Raw genomic sequence first — 22391 nt, 5'->3', positions numbered from 1 at the left:
GTTGATGACTTGTCATTCAAAGTTTGTAGACTGGATTTTAATGGGAAGGAGCATAAGGTTGTTTGTTCTAAAGATGTTAATAGTATTACTGAAATGCCTTGGGGCTGCAGAATTTCTCTCGGAAGGTCTGTAATTTGTGTATGCACTGAGCATTGTCTGTAGACTAAAGAAGTTTTCACATCTTTATGAACAATGACTTTTTTGGACTACTGTGGATACTATAGTGATGAAGAAAATACAAATTTCTTTAAAAGTATTAAATTCGAAGTAATTTTTTTGCCATTTTGTATTTTCCCAACGAACAGAAACTGAAACTGCTTTCAAGATAGGGAGCAGTTTTTTAAGCTATTCAGGCTAGTTCATAAGTGAACAAGTTTCTTCAATTGGCAAGTGGCTAAAAAGGCTCAGAGGCTGATGGATTGGCAATGGCCCGATAGGGGACCTGAAAGAAAAAAGGCATAGACAGAGAGGCAGAGGGACAGTGCTGGAAGAAATAATTAAGAAAGGACCCGGGAGGAGGGAGGAAGAAGACACAGCTGCAGGCACATCGTGAGGTACCTGTTCTTTCACCCATGAACAACTAGTTTTATCTTAGTGGCAGGTGTTTCCTTAGAGCTAAGATTAGAAAAGGAAATATCTCTTGACCAACTCATCAATCTGTTAGAACTAAGGAGTACGGAATATGAGTGTTGCAATTTTTTTCATTTTAAGAGCACTTTTATTATGAGGGGCACCTGACTGGCTCAATCAGAAGAGCGTGTGACTCTTGATCTTAGGGTCATTGAGTTTGAGCCCCAGGTTGGGTATAGTGATTACTTAAATAACTGAAAATAAATAAAGGCACTTTACTATGAAAAACCACAAAAACAAACAAAGTCCCTGCAAATGAAGCAAAACCACAATACTAAGCAGGTTTCTTTTTCTTCTTTTTTTTTTTTTGGTAAAGATTTTATTTATTTATATTAGAGAGCATGCGCATGAGCAGAGGGAGAGGCAGAGGGAGAGAATCTCAAGCAGTCTCCCTGCTGAGCACGGAGTCCCTTATGGGGCTCCATCTCACGACCCTGAGATCATGAATGGAGCAGAAATCAAGAGTCTCAGACACTTACCTGACTGAACAACCTAAGCACCCCTCTATTTCCTCATTTCTAATATCAAGAGCTGTAATTTTGGGTAAAGTGTCAGATAAATCAAAATTATGGCCGCAGATTGGATCTCCAAAAAGACAGTAAAAGACAATAAAAATGATTTAAATAGTGTGGCAAACAACTGTTTACTACTGTATTTAGAAATTGCTTCTTTGCTTATTAATGGAAAATGAGGTACTTTTAAAACGAGTGGACTATAAGTCGTTTGGTGGAAGGGCCCTACTAAACTAGTTTCACAAGCACTCCACTGGGTTTCAGATAAATTCACATGTGATCTCTTCACAATACTTTCTTCTAGAACACAGTATTAGAAAAGTGTTAACATAGAATTAGCAGGTCAGATATGTCTTGAACAAATCAGAAACTGAGGAGGATAAAATGAAGAGGTCATTTCACTCCTGGATCTGTCAGCCTGCCACCTGATGGTGGGTAGATGCTGGACCTGCGGTGCAGTAAGGCTGGGCTCACGGGAAACAAATTCCTTCCTGGCTGACATTTTTGTTCAGGTGAGCAGAATTTAAACTTGGGTCCCTAATAATGGCCAGCATCTCCTTATATTAATACCAGCTACAATTACATCCCCATTGAATAAATAGTCCCATTTTTCTTATTAATTATTTTAAAGGGGAAATCCTGGGGGTGAAACAATAGGAAAACCATGGCAGGTGGGTCTTCTTTTAAGTGAAAAATTGAAAAGTGTCTATTAGAAAATATTCAAAGTAATTAATAAAATGCCCACAATAGAGTCCATATATAACTTTCTGAGGTGTTTTTTCACTTTTAAGTATACTCTAGGAAGGCATTGATGTGAAATTAGTCAATTTACACTATCAATCTAAGTGATAATAGTACTGCTACTTGCAAAACAAGTAATCCAGTTAGCTGATGGCAGATACTTTTATTTTTTTTTAAAGATTTTATTTATTTATTCATGAGAGACACAGAGAGAGAGAGAGAGAGAGAGAGAGGCAGAGACACAGGCAGAGAGAGAAGCAGGCTCCATGCAGGGAGACCAATGTGGGACTCGATCCCAGGACCCCAGGATCATGCCCTGGGCTGAAGGCAGATGCTCATCTGCTGAGCCACTCAAGCAGCCTCCCCCTTTTTTTAAAGATTTTATTTATTAGATATTTTTTATATAAGAAGGAGTATATACAAAGGAAGCTCAACTCTGTTAAAGTACTAATACTTTATAAATAAAGGCTCAAGGTAAATACACTAAAATGTTGATCATGGCCATTTCTGTGCAGTAGGATTATGGGAGATTTGCATTTTTTTCATATTCCAAATACTGAACAACAATCATGTAAACCTTTATGACCAAGAAGAAAAATCATTTTAAAAAATAAGAAAAGTTCGGGGCTCTTGAGTGGCTCAATTAAGCATGGACTCTTGGTTTCAGCTCTCAGAGTCCTGAGATCAGGCTCTTGATGGGCATAGAACCTACTTAAGATTCTCATTCTCCCTCACCCTCTCCCTCTGGCTCTAACCACCACCCCACCCTTGCTCGCACTTGTGTGTGTTTTCTCGCTCTCTCAAATAAAAAAATATATATAAGAAAAGCTTTAAATGCTGAAGGATAAATATCTCAAAGTGAATAACACTGAGGTTCTAAGAAGCATATCCATTTTCAAATAATGGGGAAAAGGCCTGATTTTCCCCAAAATAGCATGATTCCTTGCTAGTGTAGCAAAAACAATCCAGGTTTCAGAGTCCAAAGACCTGGACTTGAATCAGGGTTCTTCCACTTTCTAGACAAGCGACCTCTGATAAGACAATGAAACTTTAAGATTTCAAAGTATTCAAATCAAATAAAAAAATAAAAAAAAAATTCTAGAAAAAATTGTTTTCATCAATATGATAAAGCAATAATGTCGGAAGCATAAGAACTTGTAGTGGAAAAAACTGAGAATTAAAGTAAATGGTTTTGGGGTACCTGACTGGCTCAATCGTGAAGCATGTGATTTTTGATCTCAGGGTCGTAAGTTTGATCTCCATTTTAGGTGTACAGATTAAAAAAAATTTTTTTAAAGATTGTATTTATTTGAGAGAGAGAGTGAGAGAGAGAGAGAGCAAGTGCATGAGCAGGGGAGGGGCAGAGGGAGAGGGAGAGAATCCCAAGCAGACTCTGAGCTGAGGGCAGAGCTGGGCTCAATCTTGTGATCTGAGATGAGAGTCAGATGCTTAACTGACTGACCCACCCAGGCACACTCCCCACCAAATCTTCAAAAAAATAAATTGCTCACTTCTCTGAGACCTCAACTGTCTTCACTAGTAAAATGGGTATAAATAACCTGTGCTGCTATCAGTATTGTTCGGAAGAACAAATGAGTTGATGTATGTCAAGTGCCCAATACTGGGCCCCATACACAGGAGATGCTCAAAAAGTATAGTCCTGGCTCTGCTCCCTGGATGCAAATAAAGATGGGTGGGGGATCTGCACTTCAAAGGGCTTCTGTTCTATCTAAGGAAAAGAGGAACTGTATAGGTCAATGATTATAGTTGTGTGTGTGTGTTTTTAAGTAGGCATGGAACCCAACTGGGGCTTGAACTCACAACCTTTGAGATCAAGACCTGTTCTGAGATCAAGAGTCAGATGCTTAAAGAACTGAGTACCCAGGTGCTGGATTGTGGTTCTAAATAAATACTCTTAAATGTCTCTGCGGAGAGAAATCTTTCGATTGGCTTAGAGGTCTTTGGCTCTTGAGATAAGCTTAAAAACTTTAACATGTGCCCATTAACTAAAGTGTCAGAATAAATTTTTTAAGAACATTTTTATTTATTTATTTATGAGAGCCAAAGACAGATGCTCAACCACTGAGCAACCCAGGAGCCCCTGGCATATGGATTATTTTGAGCTGAAGGCACTTAAGACCCTGGGAGCTCAAAAGAAACTTTTGCCCCTCCCTTAACCACACAGAAGAATCTAAATTGGAGGTCTTTCCCAGATAAAGGGAAGGCATAAATTTTATCTGAGTGACCCATCTGTATGGCAGGGCAAACATCTAATTACCAAACATCTGTTCTCCTTATTGCCTGTGAATTGTATTCCTTCCCTCTGAAATCCCAGATCCCTACCTCCTTCTCTCTAGTTCAGGATGACATATAGACCTCATTTTCCCTGTCTTTGGAGTCTCCATGTCTCTTTAGATTCCCTGTACATTCGCAATTAAAGTTGATTTTCTCCTGTTTATCTGTCTTGTGTCAATTTGATTCTTAGTCCAGCTAGAAGGACCTTGAAGGGGACAGGAGTTCTTGCTCCGTGAAAAGGGACAAAGTATTCTTGCTCCTCAACTGGACTCTTCCCCCCCACCCCCACCCCCCACCCCACAAGACTGGCTCAGTGGTAATTATAATCTCTCCTTTCTTGGTTAAAGACAAACAAAATTGGGCAGCCCGGGTGGCTCAGCTGTTTAGTGCCGCCTTCGGCCCAGGGTGTGATCCTGGGGTCCTGGGATCCAGTCCCGCATTGGGCTCCCTGCAGGGAGCCTGCTTCTCCCTCTGCCTGTGTCTCTGCCTCTCTCTCTCTCTCTCTCTCTCTCTCTCTCTCATGAATAAATAAATAAAATCTTTAAAATAGTCCATATGCCAAATAACACTCAGGGGGTGGGAGGTGGGGGGACTGCTGTCCTGAACCCCCTCAACACCAAGGAATAGGCTAGGTAGGGATGTCTTCTAAAAATTAAGAGGGACTCCTGGGGGGCTCAGCCATTGAACCTCTGTCTTCACACTTCTAGGGTCCAGGGATCAAGTCCCACATCAGGCTCCCTGCAAGGAGCCTGCTTCTCCCTCTGTCTATGTCTCTGCCTCTCTCTCTGTGTCTCTCTTGAATAAGTAAATAAAACCTGTAAAGTTAAAAACTAAAAAAAGGTTCTTAGTGTTTCCAGACTGTTTCCTTAGCTATCAAGGAGAATGATAGTACCTATTTCACAAGCCTCTTTACTGTGAGGCCTATTGCACAAGCCACAGGCTTTTGCAAAACTGTCAAGTGTTAAACAATTTGAAGATTCAACACAAAGAATGCATAAATGAATGAAGCAGGGTATCGGGGTTTGGTTTTGTTTGCATATCTCAGCCACTCTGATTATCCATTTGCGGCTCAGAAAACAACATCATGGAATGGCTTCAAAGATACCACCTAATTCTTATTTTAGATATCCTCCATTTCATCCCTTCCCTCTCCATTTCAGTCTTTACCAAGGGTTGCTGGTACAATTCTCTATGTAACAAAATAGAACTTGTCCAGCCAGATTAACCCTGCTTCACCTCACCTAGAATTCCTCCCTTCCCTCTTCATCCTCTTCATCCTCCCCACCGTGCCAATCCCTCCGTGTCTGCCTCAATTCTCACCCCTTCCTTAGCCTTCGAGAACCCGTATGTAACCCTTTCTCTGAATCCCGCTTTCCACAATGAAGCCTATACTGTGTCCTTTGAGGTTTACCCTTATGTATTTGTACACGTTCCCCCCAAATTCAATGTGACTCGCTGTTTTATTTGACAAGTTATAATTTCTTTCACTCCCCTCCCCAGGCTTAAAAGTACCTTGCACCTAATCACATTACTAAAACAAAAAACAAAACAAAACAAAACAAAAAAACAAAAAGAAACCCACAAACCTAAATTGCTATAAAAATCCTACTGGGGGCAGCCCGGGTGGCCCAGTGGTTTAGCGCCGCCTTCAGCCCAGGGCCTGATCCTTGAGTTCCGCGATCGAGTCCCACGTGGGGCTCCCTGCGTGGAGCCTGCTTCTCCCTCTGCCTGCGTCTCTCTTCCTGTGTCTGTCATGAATAAATAAATAAAATCTTTTAAAACAATAAAAATAAATAAAAACCCTACTCAATTTCCTTTTATTTTTAAAGATTTTATTTACTTTTCCTGATTAAAGATTTTTTAAAATTAATTTATTATTATTTTTTTTAAATTGGAGTTCGATTTGCCAACATCTCGCATGTCACCCGGTGCTCATCCCGCCAAGGCCCCCTCAGCGCCCGTCACCCGGTCACCCCAACCCCCGCCCTCCGCCCCCGCCGCTGCCGCCGCCCCGCGTTCGCTTCCCAGGGTCCACGGGCTCAGCACTGGGTCTTGGCGCCGCACTGGCCGTCGCGACCGCTGTGGGATGGGCTCCGGGGCCGCGCGCGCCCCTCCCCGCCCGCCGAAAGGCGCCTCCGCGCGGCCGCAGCCTGAGGCGGACCCGGGCGCCGCCCGCTTTTGCAGAGCCCGGAGCGACCTCGGCGGCGACCGACCGCCACGAAGCGGCCGCCACGTCAGGGCAACTTCACAAACCCGGGCGAGGGCGGGTGACGCAGCGCCGGCGGCCGCGGCGGGGTGGGGCCGGCGGCCCACGACGAGGCTGACCCGCAGCCCGGGCGCCCCGCTCAGCGACGCCCCGGCCGGCGCCGGCGCCCGCCCGGCCCTCAGGGAGGCGGGGGAGCCGCGGAGGAGGCGGCGCCATCGCGAAGCCCGTGCCCCGCCCGCAGTCCGGGCCGGGGCTGGGCGGCGTCTGCGGAGGCTCCCTCGGCCCGGCCCAATCGGCCCGAGCCGCGCTGACACCCGGGCGGCCGCGGCGCGGAGAGGTGGAGGCGGCGGGCGGGGAGGCCGGAGCCCGGACGGCGATCGGCCATGGAGACCCGCTACAACCTGAAGAGTCCGGGTGAGCGGGGCGGCGGGCGGCGCCCCTGGGCGGGCCGGGCCGGGCCGGGCCGGGCAGGGCAGGGCAGGGCCGGCGCGACCCCCGGCTCCCGGCTCCCGGGCCCGGCGCTGCGGTTCCCTCGCGTCCGCCGGCGCTCGCCGCTCGGCTGCGGGGCTTCGCGCTCTACGCGAGACCGCCGCCTGCCGGGCTGGTGCAGGCCGCGGGGCGGGCGCCCGCCGCCGACCCCGGGCACCGGCCGCTCCCCCGCGGCGCCCGGACTCTCCCTCCCGTCACCGTGGGCGCCCGGTGCTGGGCCCTAGGCTCCTCGCCAAGAGCAGGTGTCACGGGGATGTCCGTGGGCGGCAGCCAGCCCCTGCGGTCCCGGAACGCGGAGCGTCGCTGTCCCTTCGTCGCCGCCACCGGACTTTTATTAGCTGTTTGACTCACTTGGCGTGTGAGGACCGGTTTGTTTGAATTTCCCATTTGCAGCATTTGGGGCGACTGGAATTGCAGACCTAAAGGAATGCTCTGTTGGAAACCAACGAACCAGCGAGCTCAGAAAACTAGTTAGATGAGCCGTGTACTCTGGGGCTAACCATGATTTTTTTTTTTAATTTATTTATTCACGAGAGACACAGAGCGCGCGCGAGAGGCAGAGACACAGGCAGAGGGAGAAGCAGGCTCCACGCAGGGAGCCCGACCTGGGACTCGACCCCGGGTCTCCAGGATCGCGCCCTGGGCGGAAGGCGGCACTAAAGCATGATTTTTGCCGTGACGACTAACACGATGATAGAGCTCGATATTCCGTCATGGAGACTTCCTGTGGTTAGTGCCCCAGCTTCATTCACAGAGCAGCCCGAACAATCCCAGCCTCAAGTTCTTCTCTGGTGCATTTTAAGATGCAAGAAAAGTCAAGCCACTCTCTCCTATTAAGGCAGGCTGGAAATAAACCACTAGGTTTTGTAAGTGGTATTCATTTTATCTGCACCTTGATAAGTTTGTCAGGAGGGAGAAACTCCGCAGTTCAGCTCTAAATGGTAATCCTAGAATATTAGTGATGGTTTGAGCACATATTGCTGCTGCTTTATGTCTTCCTTCCAAGGAAGCGTCTTTTCCGTAGGAATCAGCAAGATTAGCATCCCGATGGAATAGAGCTGACACTGCGAATCTTTGATCTTTAAGAAATACTTAATGTGTAGGAACTCCAGAAAAGTCTGGGGATATTGATCGAACAGAGTGTTGTTAACTTGAGTGCTGTCGGGCTGAGAAATAGTCTTAGCTGACCAAGTGTGTAGAATGGATCATAATATTTGAGGGTGCATGGACTGCTTTAAAAATCTGGTGAAGGCTTTGGGCTTTCCAAGAAATGCATTCATATAATTTCTCTTAAGAACCCCCAGGGGGAAAAAAGGAAAGTAAAAGAAGAAAGAGGGAAAGAAAACCTCCACTTTTAGATTAGATGGTAGGATGCTTAAATTGTTTAGATTTTCATAGATTTAAATGAAACTATGTGGGTAAACATGCATGGTGACTCCTTAGAGGTCACATGATACCAAGTTCCTTAGGACAGCTGAGGGACTTAGTAGAGTGTCCAGAGAATAATGCAAATAAAAATAATAGTGCAGTCTCTGGAACGGACAACTGGTGGGTCCCAAGACGTTAAGAGCACATAGCTCGGGATCCCTGGGTGGCGCAGCGGTTTGGCGCCTGCCTTTGGCCCAGGGCGCGATCCTGGAGACCCGGATCGAGTCCCACGTCGGGGTCCTGGTGCATGGAGCCTGCTTCTCCCTCGGCCTGTGTCTCTCCCTCTCTCTCTCTCTCTCTGTGACTATCATAAATAAATAAAAATTGAAAAAAAATTAAAAAAAAAAAGAGCACATAGCTCACTTTCGATAGGTCATCAGACCTGAGGTTATGAGAAACTTTTAAAATTCTCCAGAATTTTGTGCATTTCCAAAGTATAGGATCTACCAGCTGGCTGAGCTTTGGCCGACATGCCATGTTTGTAAATTGCTTCCTCTTTTTTGGTATCATTTCCTCAAAGATGGTGTTGCTGTTCTATTCGAGATGATTTCTAAAAATCTTTTTTGTTTGTTTGCTTTGTTGTATGGATCATTTGGAGTTCATAGTGAAGGTGAATTAGATGACATATGGGATGCACTAGAAATGCTAGGAGGCACGATGAAAATGCTTCCTTCCTTTGTTTTATTTTCAGTGCTGTGGTATTTTTGGAGCAATGCATATGTGGAAAAAAGTGGTTAAAAGCACTGCACAATGTAAGAGATATAACCCTTTCTCTCTAATGTGGAATTGTCTTAGAGGTATGGATGGTTCAATTAAGAGAATACCCATAACTGGTTAAGGGCCAGTGTGCTAGCATGTGGATGGTAATTTGTTCATTTTGTAAGTGGGAAAACTTAATTTTTTGTGACTTTTCTGGAATGGACTTGTGGCGATGGGCAGAGAGCTCTGTAGAGAGCCACCTCATAGGCCTCTGACTTAGCCTCTCAATAGTTGCACTGCATCAAGCTCCCTGGTCCCTTTTTGGGTCTGCTCTGGCCAAGAAGGCAGTAGGGTCTCACAGTACAAAGTAGGGAGACCCATGTGTAAAGGATCTCTTGTGGCAGCTTTCTCCAGAAGGGGCCTATTAGTATGTTTAGCAGGTGATTGGTACGTAAGAAACGAGTGCAAAGGATCCTACTATCTCCACCAAAAACCTGGGAGCTTCTCCTACCGATGCCCTTAGTATGAATTTCCCACAGACTGAAAAAATCTCTAGAAGGTAATAAACTGAACTCATCAATTTATTCTCCTCCCCCAAACTTGCACCCCATCCCTTATTCCAGGGGTTAATAGCAACTAGGTACTTGTAGGAATCAAGATGATCAATCATCTTTGATCTCTTGGTCTACTCCTTTACTTCACCTCCTAGCCAGGAACAAACACACACACACGCACACTCACATACACAGGCATTCTCACATGGTACCAGGCCACACAATAAGTATTTATCTATTCAGTCACTATTGTCACCAGATCCAATAAAACAAAATAAAACAAAACTGACTAGATCACTCCTCATACTGAAAAATTTTCAGGAGCTTTCTCATACCTAAGGATAAAGTTCAAAGTAAAGTGTTTAGCTTGAGTGTAGCTTGTTTAGCTACAGGGCTGCTCATTATTTGATCCTTACCTTTCTCCCAACCTAGTTTCCCACAACTGCTCCTTTGCCTTTTTTTTTTCTCCTTTGCGTTTTTGCCATGTATCCATTTTTCCAAGTGACTTTCTAGATGGAGCAACTCTTCTCACCTGTATGCCCTGATATATTTTTTTAAGATTTTATGTATTTATTCATGAGAGACAGACAGAGAGTCAGAGACACAGGCAGAGGGAGAAGCAGGCTCCATGCAGAGAGCCTGACGTGGGCCTTGATCCCAGGTCTTCAGGATCACACCCTGAGGTGAAGGCAGCGCTAAACCACTGAGCTACCCGGGCTGCCCTATGTATGCCCTGATAAAGACCTGTTGGAACCTCTGCTTGGAATGGCTTCCCTTTAATCCATCTGAAATTCTTATTCTTCAAGCTTCTTTAAGGTTCAGCCTTGGGGATCCCTGGGTGGCGCAGCGGTTTGGCGCCTGCCTTTGGCCCAGGGCGTGATCCTGGAGACCCGGGGTCGAATCCCACGTCGGGCTCCCGGTGCATGGAGCCTGCTTCTCCCTCTGCCTATGTCTCTGCCTCTCTCTCTCTCCCTGTGTGACTATCATAAATAAATAAAAATTAAAAAAAAAAAAAGGTTCAGTCTTGTTCAGCTGACCACTATGTAGACTATAAGGTAGTCCCTGTATTTGTACATATGTCGTGTTTGTATTATAATTGTTTTCATATCTTTCTCACTCTGAGCTATTTGAAGGCAAGAAGCAGGTCTTGGTTATTCTTCTGTCTGCATCACTCAGACATTCTTTAAATGTTTGTTGAATGGATACCTTTGTAGGGTCATTTGGGGCAGAAACACTAGTCCTTAAACATTTGCTTAAAGGCCTTCACTATGGGAGCAGGAAGAGGCACTTGGGGAGCAAACATTGGATTCATGTCCTCAAAATACCTGATCCTGCGTCCTATCTATGCTTTGGAGATTGATTATATAAAGATATTTGCTTTCCAAGAGAAATTAGATCCATGAGAGACAGCAGCCTGTAAAAGATCTCTTTAGCTAGAGCTTTGTCTCCAAAGCCCAGTGTAAGCCTGGTGTGATGGAGCCTGGACAGGGGAAGATGCTTGGGCCCGAGGAGCCTAGAGCTTGGATCTAGAGTGATTATGTGGCCTCCATAGAAAAGAACAAGAGCAGGCATGCAGGTGCTCCCTACCTCTTTCCCTTCCCTGGCACATCTTATCTCACCATGGTAGAAGAATTTCTTGAATAATCTTGCAAAGATAAGAGAGCAGTTGATCAGAAGAAGTTTTCTAACTATGTGATAGCAAGAGATGAAGTATCAGGAGTGGCAGATTATGCACTAGCCCCAGTTGCCAGGCAGTATTTTGAAACTTGACTGTTCCATAGCAGTAATATTTCTCCTTGGGAACCAGAGAGCCATGCTATGAAGCCAACTGCATATGTTCGTTGCTTGGTTTTGAACCAAGGAGAGAGCCTTATATCCCAATCTATTTCTGACTTTAATAACTTGTGACCATGGAAGGGGGAGGGAGAAAGGAGAATTATATGAAGAAATCATTGACTCCCATTCACTAGGTACAAACATTGAAGAAGAATAAAATTATGTGATTTATTTAAGGATTTAGAGCCAGAAGTTTGATGCAGCTCTAATTTGGAGTCCATATTTTTTTTGCACTACGGTGTTTGTAATATATGTAAATGTAAGGAAAAAATTATGAAAATACTAAACTAATATTACCTACTATTTGACTGTATGGCCTGTTATGGCTATATGAGCTAGTAAAATCAGCATGCTTAGTTGTTGAGCAAATGATTGTTCCTTTAAATACATTCTTAAATCAATTCTGACCCTTTCTTACATCTCTCATAATATTGAGGTACTACTGGGTGTTTATTTTCTTCTCTCCTATTGAACTGAGCTGAGTGGGAGAGAGGCAGAGAAAATGTGATAAGGGTATGGAATGACATAAAATCTGACTTCTTCAGCTTATTCAGCCAACTGTTGAGGAATGAAGGAAAAACAATCTCTGTGGCATCTTTGGTTGCCAACAGCAGCCAAATAAATTAACTTCATGACAGATTCCAAAATTTAATTTAAGTCTAATAATATTAATTTGAAAGAATGATATTTTTGTGTGGCTCTAAACCAGAGTTTTTCCATCTTTGTTCCATGGGACGCTTCCATAGACTAGGTCGAAAGGGGTCAACAGTCCTTCCATGCTGGCTTCTTCTTCTTTTTTTTTTTTTTTTTTTTAATTTAAGATTTTATTTATTTATTCATGAGAGACACAAAGAGTGAGGCAGAGTCACAGGCAGAGGGAGAAGCAGGCCCCATGTAGGGAGCCCGATGTGGGACTCGATCCCTGGTCTCCAGGATCACGCCCTGGGTTGAAGGAGCCCTGGGTTGAAGGAGGCGTTAAACTGCTGAGCCACCAGCCCCATGCTGGTTTCTTCAATCAGAGCAGCTCTGTTACCTCTTTTACACACTGAGGTTCTCATGAAGCTTTTTTTTTTAACAAAGGATTTTATCTTATTGTCAGATAAGTTTGAAAACCATTTTAATTAGATGCTTAGATATTTTTGAGGGGAGGATAGTAAAATTCAAGCAAACTAATATTTGAGTGCCTACTGTTTGCTAAGCCCTGAGGAGCCTGCAGTGAAGTAAATTGTTTAACAGGAAAGACCGGGGTTAAGTAATTACAGGTGAGATCAACTTTATAAAAGATAAAATACAGAGTGTTATGAGGGCTTCCAGCAAGGAGACTCAACCTAGTTTCTAGGGTAATGGCTTCCAAACTTGACAGACTATGAGAATAACTTGAAGTATTTCTGGTCTCCACTCCCCTCCCAGGATTCCTCAAATTTTTATCTGTCCCAGTGGGAATCTCTAGTCATTCCGCAGCATGTACAAGGGAAAGTGTCAGGGCGACCTTCCTGAGAAAGCTTATTATTTTTTCTTTAAAGATTTTAATTATTCATGAAAGACACAGAGAAAGAGGCAGAGACACACGGCAGAGAGAGAAGCAAAGTCCATGCAGGGAGCCCAAAGTGGGACTGGATTCCGGGACTCCAGGGTCACGCCCTAGGCTGAAGGCAGGCACTCAACCACTGAGCCACCCAGGCGTCCCTCTGAAAAAGCTACTCTAAAGCCAGTCTAGATGATGAGATGGAGAGTGGGAGTAGGAACAGTATTGCAAGCTGAAGAACAAGACAAATGATAAGAGTAGAAAATATATGTACATATTATTTTTAAAGATTTTCTTTTTTTTAAAGATATTTATTTATTTATTTATTTATTTATTTATTTATTTATTTATTTATTTATTTATTTATTTATTTATTTATTTATGATAGACATAGAGAGAGAGAGGCAGAGACACAGGAAGAGGGAGAAGCAGGCTCCATGCCAGGAGCCTGACATGGGACTCGATCCCGGGACTCCAGGATCGTGCCCTGGGCCAAAGGCAAGCGTGAAACCGCTGAGCCACCCAGGGATCCCCTAAAAAGATTTTCTTTATTTATTCATGGGAGACATAGAGAGAGACAGAGACACAGGCAGAGAGAGAAGCAAGCTCCATTTAGGAAGCCTGATGCGGGACTTGATCCCGGCAGTACGGGATCACACTTTCAGTGAAAGGCAGACGCTCAACCGCATAGCCAGACAGGCATCCCCATATATGTACCTATTGAGACACATTTTCCCTCCATGCTCTGGACAGGAGGCTTTGTTCAATTCTTTTTTTTTTTTTTTTTAATTTATTTATTTATGATAGTCACAGAGAGAGAGAGGCAGAGACACAGGCAGAGGGAGAAGCAGGCTCCATGCACCGGGAGCCCGATGTGGGATTCGATCCCAGGTCTCCAGGATCGCGCCCTGGGCCAAAGGCAGGCGCAAACCGCTGCGCCACCCAGGGATCCCTGTTCAATTCTTTGATTCCCCCACCACCTGCTCCAAGACTACAAGCTCCTTGGTAACCAAAACTATTTTATTTTGGTTATAGCTGTAACATCTAGTATGAACTTAATAAATATTTGATGTTCAAATACTTCCATCAAGTGAGCAAAGTCTCTGCCTCTAGGGACCTAGTTCAGTGCAGGAGATGGAAAAAAATAGTAATTATGGAATAGGATAGAGACTTAACTTTTCCCCCCCACTTAAGAACTCTTGATTAAAATGAAATTTTATGCAGAAGTCTGATACTTACTGAACTATTTGGTTCTGTGTATGTAGGAGGTTTTCTCAGTTAACTTCTTTCCCCATAGCATTCCAATCTAAACTTCCATATATTTTACTTTTATTGTTTCCTCTGTGTATTCATACTCATGCATACTTCCTACTATTTTTTTTAAGATTTTATTTATTTATTCATGAGAGACACACACACACAGAGAAGCAGAGACATAGAGGGAGAAGCAGGGTCCACGCAGGGAGCCCGATGTGGTCGATCCTGGGACTCTGGGATCACACCCTGAGCCAAAGGCAGACGCTCAACCACTGAGCCACTCAGGCGTCCCCCTACTCTCTTTCTGAAAGATGTCAGTACCTGATTCCTTTTCTTTTCTGTCTGCTCTCAGGTTAGGTGCCACTTGATTACATACTTTTCTTATAGCACTTGTTGAACCACATCAGCTGATCCAGTAAGTCAGCTTTCCTCCCATACCTGACCTACCAACCTACCAGTTGATTTTCAAGCAGAGTTTTGGTGAGCCTTGGACTACCTGGTTTTTCCCTGGCTTTGCTCTCCTACACCAGTATCGTGACATTTTTTAGCACCCAAAACTTGAGGTGAAAGGGGCTGGGATCAAAGGATTGATCTTTGAGAGCCAGTAGGGAAGTAAAGAGGGTACAGATACAGATAGGATTGTAGGTTGTCATAGGCTGTCAACAGTCATTTATCATGGAAGTAAAAGGCTTTGCCATTAACTCCAAGAGGTGGAAGAGAAGGTGAGGAGAAAACAGGTGTGAAATAGTCTTGGGGTACTAGTTGGAGTGGGCTGGTGAGCTTACTAGAGAAACTGAGGAATATTAGATAGCATTGTGTCCCAGTGGAGGTTGTAGACTATAATGGCATCAATGTTCCTGCTTCTGTGACTTCCCTCACCCTCCTATACCCAGCTGTTTGGGTATAGGTACCAAATAAGAAGATGGTGGGGTTGGGTCAGCTAGAATTGAATTTTATTAGGGATTGTGAGAAAAGAACTCTTAAGAGCCAAGTGTGTGGATAAAGAGAGAAGCGAATATAGGTGTAGGTGAGCACAGGAAGTTATGGCGTCAGTGGATTGAAAGTTTTAAGTTGAGGGATCCCTGGGTGGCGCAGCGGTTTAGCGCCTGCCTTTGGCCCAGGGCGCGATCCGGGAGACCCGGGATCGAATCCCACGTCAGGCTCCTGGTGCATGGAGCCTGCTTCTCCCTCTGCCTATGTCTCTGCCTCTCTCTCTCTCTCTCTCTCTCTGTGACTATCATAAATAAATGAAAAAAAAAAAATTTAAGTTGAGTCATTTCTTTTTTTTTTTTAAGATTTTTATTATTTATTTATTCATGTGAGACAGAGAGAGAGAGAGATCTCAGGGTCATGAGCTCAAGCCCTACATTGGGCATAGAACTTACAAAAAAAAAAAAAAAAAGCAATTCTGTTAGAACTGTGGCGTTTCAGTGACCTCTGGGGACCGTTCCATTTAGATTAATGCCAGATGGTGGGTGGAAATTCCCAAAAGATGGAAGATATGGGGGAGTCTACTGTTCATAAACATGAATTACAGAGGGCATGTTTTTGTTAAGATAGGCATTTTAACAAGATAGAGTTGGACTGCCTGTGTTAGAATTCCAGCTGTCATTTACTAGCTGTGTGACCTTGGACAAATTATTAATTTCTTCATGTTTCCATTTCTTTGTCTGGAAAATGGGAATAAAAATAGTACTTATCTCATAGCATTGTTTTGGGAATTAGATGAATTAATATTTTAGTGCTAGCACATAGGAAACATATGTAAGTACTTATTAAATAAAAATAGTACTGCCCTAAATATTTAATTTAATATATAATTCTTCTAATGCCTACCTGCCATGTCCTTCCCTTCTCCAATTATTACTGTTATCTCATAATTAAACTTTTATCATATACTCAGTTGAACTAGTCCTCTACACATTTTTTATTGAAGTAGGAACTTTTTCATTAGGTTTGTAAATCTGTACTAATGTCTTGGTAAAGTGTATTTTAAATGTCTCTATCTTATAAATTTTATTTTAGCTGTTAAGCGTTTAATGAAAGAAGCAGCAGAATTGAAAGATCCAACAGATCATTACCATGCACAGCCATTAGAGGTTAGTTTCCATCTTTTACATCTGGATTTTAATACCTTAATATTTTAAATGAATTCCTTAAATTGTTTTTTCATTGCTTTGAGTCATTACAGATGTGTTTGATATGGTTTATTGATATATTTTACTCCCTGTATTTTCTTAGTACTTATTCCATTAGCCATTCAGAATCTGACTTTTTTTTTTTTTTAAGATTTTATTTATTTATTCATGAGACACACAGAGAGAGAGGCAGAGACACAGGCAGAGGGAGAAGCAGGTTCCATGCAGGAAGCCCGATGTGGGACTCATTCCCGGGACTACTGATCATGCCCTTGAGCCAAAGGCAGATGCTCAACCACTGAGCCACCCAGGCGTCCCAAGAATCTGACATTTTAGAAACAAATTTCCAGTCTCTATAAAATGGTCTTAAATGCTAAGGTTTTTAGTTTTAGGTTGTAAGTATGAGGGAGAGAGGGGTAATGGAAAGAACCCCAAACTCTATAGTTTGGAAGACCTGGCCCCTCGAAGGGACCTCTGCAGCTAGTTTGGGCTTCTTGTACAAACATCTCTGTTTCTTTTCAGTCTTCTCATCTGTCGGAGGAGGATATTTAAATGTGTTTAGTCTGGTTTCCATGATAATGAGAATAAAATATAATAAAGTGCAAATATTTTGCACACTGTAAACTGTAAAATACTTGGGGACTCTAAGATGATAGTATATTTATTAATATTACTGACTAATAAATAAGCTCTTGAGCATCTATAAGGGATGATTTTTTTTTAAGATTTTTTATTTAGTTATTCATAGAGACAGAGAAAGAGAGGCAGAGACACAGGCAGAGGGAGAAGCAGGCTCCACGCAAGGAGCCTGATGTGGGACTTGATCCCGAGTCCCCAGGATCACACCCTGGGCTGACGGCGGTGCTAAACCACTGCACCACCAGGGCTGCCCTGAGGGATGATTTTTTAAGGTTTTTTAAAATAATACACATTTACAGCAATTATTTGATTATATAATAACTTAGCTTAATTAAATATGTAATCTAATTTAACTTAGCTTAATTATGTAATCTAATTTATGAATATATAACAATGCTCCCCTGTTTTTAAATGTATTTGTTTAAAAAAGCTTTTAGGGGCACCTGGGTGAGTCAGTCAGTTGAGCATTTGCCTTCCACTCAGGTCATGATCCCAGGGTCCTGGGATCTAGCCCTCTACTGGGCTCCTTGCTTAGTGGGGAGCCTGCTTCTCCCTTTCCCCTCTGCCTGCAGTTCTCCCTGCTTGTGCTCTCTCTATCAAATAAATAAATAAAATCTTTTTTTTTAATAAATAAAATCTTTAAAAAAAAAGATTTTAGCTCTTGTGGGACATGAAAACTAGATCAAATAGCTTTTATTTATAACTTTTTTAAAAAAAAGATTTTATTTATTTATTCATGCAAGACACACAGAGAGAGAGGCAGAGACACAGGCAGAAGGAGAAGCGGGCTCCATGCAGGGAGCCTGACATGGGACTCCGTCCTGAGTCTCCAGGATCACGCCCTGGGCTGAAGGCGGCACCAAACTGCTGAGCCACCGGGGCTGCCCTTATTTATAGCTTTTATACTTGAGTTATTTTGTGCATTAGAAACTATTGTAGTAATAATTTGAAACATTTACTTTTTCTCACCCAGGAATATTTCTGGTACTCATTAATAAAGATGATCAAATGTTTTAATGTTATTGATTCCTTACTGGTTATTGTTTCTGTGCAGGATAACCTTTTTTTTTTTTTTTTTTTTTTTTTTTTTTAGGATAACCTTTTTGAATGGCACTTCACAGTTAGAGGGCCCCCAGATTCTGATTTTGATGGAGGAGTTTATCATGGACGAATAGTACTGCCCCCAGAATATCCCATGAAACCACCAAGCATTATTCTTTTAACGGTAAGGATTCTTGGCAATTTAGAATGCTTGTCGTTTAACTCTTCATGGTGACTGCAAAGCATGGTTAGCATACTCATTTTCATTAAGAAATAAAGCAGAACATTGCTATAACTTTGTCATTGGGGACCAAGATTTGATAGTACAATTCTTTTCCCCGAAAATAATTCCTAGGAATTGTCAATGCTAATGGATGCACAGTTGCCATAGTATGGTTGATAGGATTCAATGAATTAGTGGATACAAAGTGCTAGGGACAGTGTCTGGCACTTGGTAAGTACCAGAAAAGGGTAGTTAATGTTACTATATCTCTTACTCATATCATCACCTTCAACTTTTCACTTTAAACTCTTTTCCTCAGTTTCCTCATTTTTACATAGAGCTCTGAAAATAAAAACTGTCCCAGAGTCTTCAATAAATGTTAGTTATATTATTACTCTTTATATCTTCGAATTTCTCTCTTCACATATTTTATCTCCATGTAAGGAAAACTATTGATCCAGTTTTCTCTTTATTTTTCCTGGGATGTTGTTCCTTCAGAGTAAATTCCTCTCTTAGTAAGTTCTTCTTCCCTCATTTCCTTTCATTTGCAAGAATGGCTAATTATCCCTAACCTTGAAAAAAGCAAAACCAAACACAAAAGCCTTTCTGGATCTCTCCTTTCTCTTTAAGCTATTGTCCTACTTTCTCTTTGATAGCTTCAAGACATCCTTCCTCTAGCTTAGCCTGTTGCAGTCTGGTTTCTCCAGGCTTACTGCACCAGTCTCAGAGACCAGCTTGACAGTTCCCACTGCCTCTTCTCAGTCCTCATCCCAGACCATATAAGTTAAACATCTGATACACATGAGTAGCAAAAGGTGAAACGGAAGGTATTCATCAATACTCGACTAAAGCTGCTTTTACCCATGTGTGGTACAGTGGAAAGAGCGTTAATTTCATAGCCAACAGACCTGGATTCTGACCACTGCTCTTTCCATTACACCAGGCAGGTTACTTAATCTTTTTGAGGTTCAGTTTTCTCATCTGTTAAGGGTTGTGTATGGCAAATATGTTTACAATATAAAGTTCCTAGGACATAACCTTTTCTGCTTAACAAATACTAGGTGATGTTGTGAATTGTTAATGCCAGCAGTAGGGTAAGAGTAGGGTCTTGGAGGACCCCTCCTGTATTAGGAGTCACTTTTTAGTTGCTTGACATTGGGGAGAACCAGGTGGTTCAGGGGATGGGGCTGGTGTATGGGGAAACCAGGGATGGGGGGTAGGGGGGGTAGTTGGGGCAGCAGCTGTTAACAAATACAGAAATATTTCAGTAGTTAACTGATGTATGGTTATGGTTAGCACACTGCCTTCCTGATTTTCAGTATTTGATCTTTCTGATTCACTTCTCTCTTTTGGAAAGCCTTCTCCAATCTTCATTCAGCAAATATTTACTAAACATATGTCATGAACCATGGGGCTCAGTCAGTTAAGCATCTGATTCTTGATTTCAGCTCAGATCATGATCTCAGGGTTCGTGATACTGAGCTCTGCATAGGGCTCCACGTTCAGTGCAGTCTGCTTGTCCCTCTCCTTCCCCCTCTGCCTCTCCCTGCTCTCTCTCTCTCTCTCTCTCAAAATGAATAAATAAAATTAAAAAAATATATAGGCCATGCCCTTGTAGGTGTGGCAGGGAATAATAACTCAAGTTCTCTGGCTATGTGGAGCTTATATTCTAACTTCATGTCTCTTTGCCCATCCCCATGAGTATGGATATTCTATAAGTTCAGATATCAGCTGTTTTTTCTTATGCCTGTTGAGATGGCTTCACTGGTCACCTCTGTGAAGTCAGATACCAAACACATGTATCTTCTTCTGACATCAGCGTGTCTGTATTTCTGCCTTTCTGCTGTATATCATCAGTAGCTCTTCTACCAAGACAACAGATCCATGTCCAAAATGGAAATCATTACCTCTGATCTGCCTCTTTTGTATTCTTGTCTTATGAAATTGCATCATCCATATGAAAATCATTCCTGTCTCAGAGCCTTCTGCAGCAGTATCTAGTTAGGTGACACCAAGTCCTCTGGTTTTTCCTAGCCTCTGCATGTCTTCTCTTTTAGATCCTTCACAGAGCCTAGCACAGTATTATACTCAGAGGAGGATATCAGGACATCATTATATGTCAGTTATTTAGATTTAGATTTCAGTTATATAACTCAGTTTCAGAAAGGTGCTACAACTTCTAAAAACAGCATATATTTTACAAGTATTTGTGGAGTGTCTAAAAAAGGACAAAAATCTATGTCCTTTTGGAGATTATATTCTTTTAAACCTTTCTTTTAAAATTATTTATTTATAAAATATATTTATATTTATAAAATACAAAACATTACATATATAATTTTTAAAATGCCTTATTTATTCTAAGGCTAATGGACGATTTGAAGTAGGCAAGAAGATCTGTTTGAGCATCTCAGGACATCATCCTGAAACTTGGCAGCCTTCATGGAGTAGTGAGTATTAATTTAAAGTGAATATAAATCTTCTGTAATTCTAATTAACTCATAATTATAAAGTATAACACCCTCTTGAGACTGAAGCTGTTTGGGGTAATTAATTTGATGTTACTGAATAAAGAATAAAAATTCTTGCCTTGTCTCAATTTTTGCCATCATTTTAACACAACCACCTTACCTGTACCTTTTTAGTAAAAGCCCATGCGTCTTGTTTTCTTCTTCCAGAGTAAACCCAGTTCCTTTTACAAAACAACTTAGATTTATGTTTACCTTTTATTTCAGTAAGAACAGCGTTACTAGCCATCATTGGGTTTATGCCAACAAAAGGAGAGGGAGCCATAGGTTCTCTAGATTACACACCAGAGGAAAGAAGAGCACTTGCCAAAAAGTAAGTTTTGCATTTCATTCTTTGTTAAGATTTAAATACTATTCTGGGTAATGGCTGTTAGGAGATGGGCTCAGTCTCTTTGTGAGTTACCTTGGTTACAGGATCTAGTCTAGTTGTGCTATTTTAGAATTCATTTGTAGCAGTTTACTATCCAGGGGTGACCAGAGTCTAAAGAATTGATTTCATACTGTCTAGTTTTAGAAAGTACTTGGTAATAGCAACGTATCTTCTAAAAGAAGATATCTATTCTGGTCATTTGTCTCTAATTGAGCAGAATTACAGATAGAAAAAGAAAAAAAACCAAACCAACGCAATTGTTTATATGTAGCTTTCCATAAGATTGAAAACTTCTTAAGGGCAGGGAGGAAGTCCACTTTACCCATCTTTGCATCTACAGTATCAGGCTCAAAGCAAATACTCAATAAATGATCCAGAATAAAATAAAGGAGATTTTCTTTACCAAGTTACGGTTTCTTAGTGATATTGCCTTCTCATTTTCTTCAGATGCATTCTGTCTGTATAACCCAGATTAGTCACCAGATTCAGAGTAGCCTCTTCTTTGAGTGGTGCAAAGACTAATTCTCTCTCTCTCTCTCTCTCTCTCTCTTTTTTAAAGATTTTTATTTATTTATTCAGGAGAGACACACAGACAGGCAGAGACACAGGCAGAGGGAGAAGCAGGCCCCATGTAGGGAGCCCCATGTGGGGGACTCAATCCCGGGTCTCCAGGATCAGGCCCTGGGCTGAAGGCGGCGCTAAACTGCTGAGCCACTCAGGCTGTCCTCTCCTTTTTTTTTTAAGACCAACTTCTTTCTAACCCAGTTTATTTTTTAATCAGTGTGCATAGGGAAGAGACCCTATAAGAAATCCTATCAAAAGGCTTTCCAATCCTAGAATACTAGTCCCAACCCTCAACAAATGTTAAAGATTCCAAAATTGCACTGAGTGAGGAGGAAGAGTATTTAAAAGTACTTACAGGGGGATCTCTGGGTGGCTCGGTGGTTTGGCACCTGCCTTCGGCCTGGGACATGATCCTGGAGTCCCAGGATCGGGTCTCACGTCAGGCTCCCTGCATGGAGCCTGCTTCATGGCTCTGACTTGCCTTCTGGCACGTGACTCTGCCTGTGTCTCTGTCTTTCTCTCTCTCTCTGTCTCTCATGAATAAAAAAATAAAATCTTTAAAAAAAAAAAGTACTTACATTCTGTAATCCTTGATCTTCATCATTTTCCTGCTTGGACTCTGCTATCACCTCTCAGACATATTATGTTAATTAAATTACAGTATATCTTACCCTAGCACAGCCCAGAATATGTCCTCTTTAGATGTTTGTTAAATC

General features: G+C 42.4%; 1 protein-coding gene across 1 annotated transcript in view; it reads left to right on the top strand.

Annotated features, from left to right (window-relative positions):
• Nucleotides 1-6584: 6584 nt before the first annotated feature.
• Nucleotides 6585-22391, top strand: part of UBE2J1 (ubiquitin conjugating enzyme E2 J1) — a 29096-nt gene continuing 13289 nt past the window's right edge. Inside the window, exons 1-5 of the mRNA XM_038554724.1 lie at nucleotides 6585-6798; nucleotides 16198-16271; nucleotides 18043-18174; nucleotides 20579-20663; nucleotides 20949-21054. Of these exons, the coding sequence (XP_038410652.1) occupies nucleotides 6768-6798; nucleotides 16198-16271; nucleotides 18043-18174; nucleotides 20579-20663; nucleotides 20949-21054 (428 nt within the window). The 5' untranslated portion in view covers nucleotides 6585-6767. The remainder of the gene's footprint in view (nucleotides 6799-16197; nucleotides 16272-18042; nucleotides 18175-20578; nucleotides 20664-20948; nucleotides 21055-22391) is intronic.

Source organism: Canis lupus, chromosome 12, assembly GCF_011100685.1.
Source record: "Canis lupus familiaris isolate Mischka breed German Shepherd chromosome 12, alternate assembly UU_Cfam_GSD_1.0, whole genome shotgun sequence".
Lineage (NCBI taxonomy): Eukaryota > Metazoa > Chordata > Mammalia > Carnivora > Canidae > Canis > Canis lupus.
This window is presented reverse-complemented; position numbering and strand designations above follow the sequence as displayed.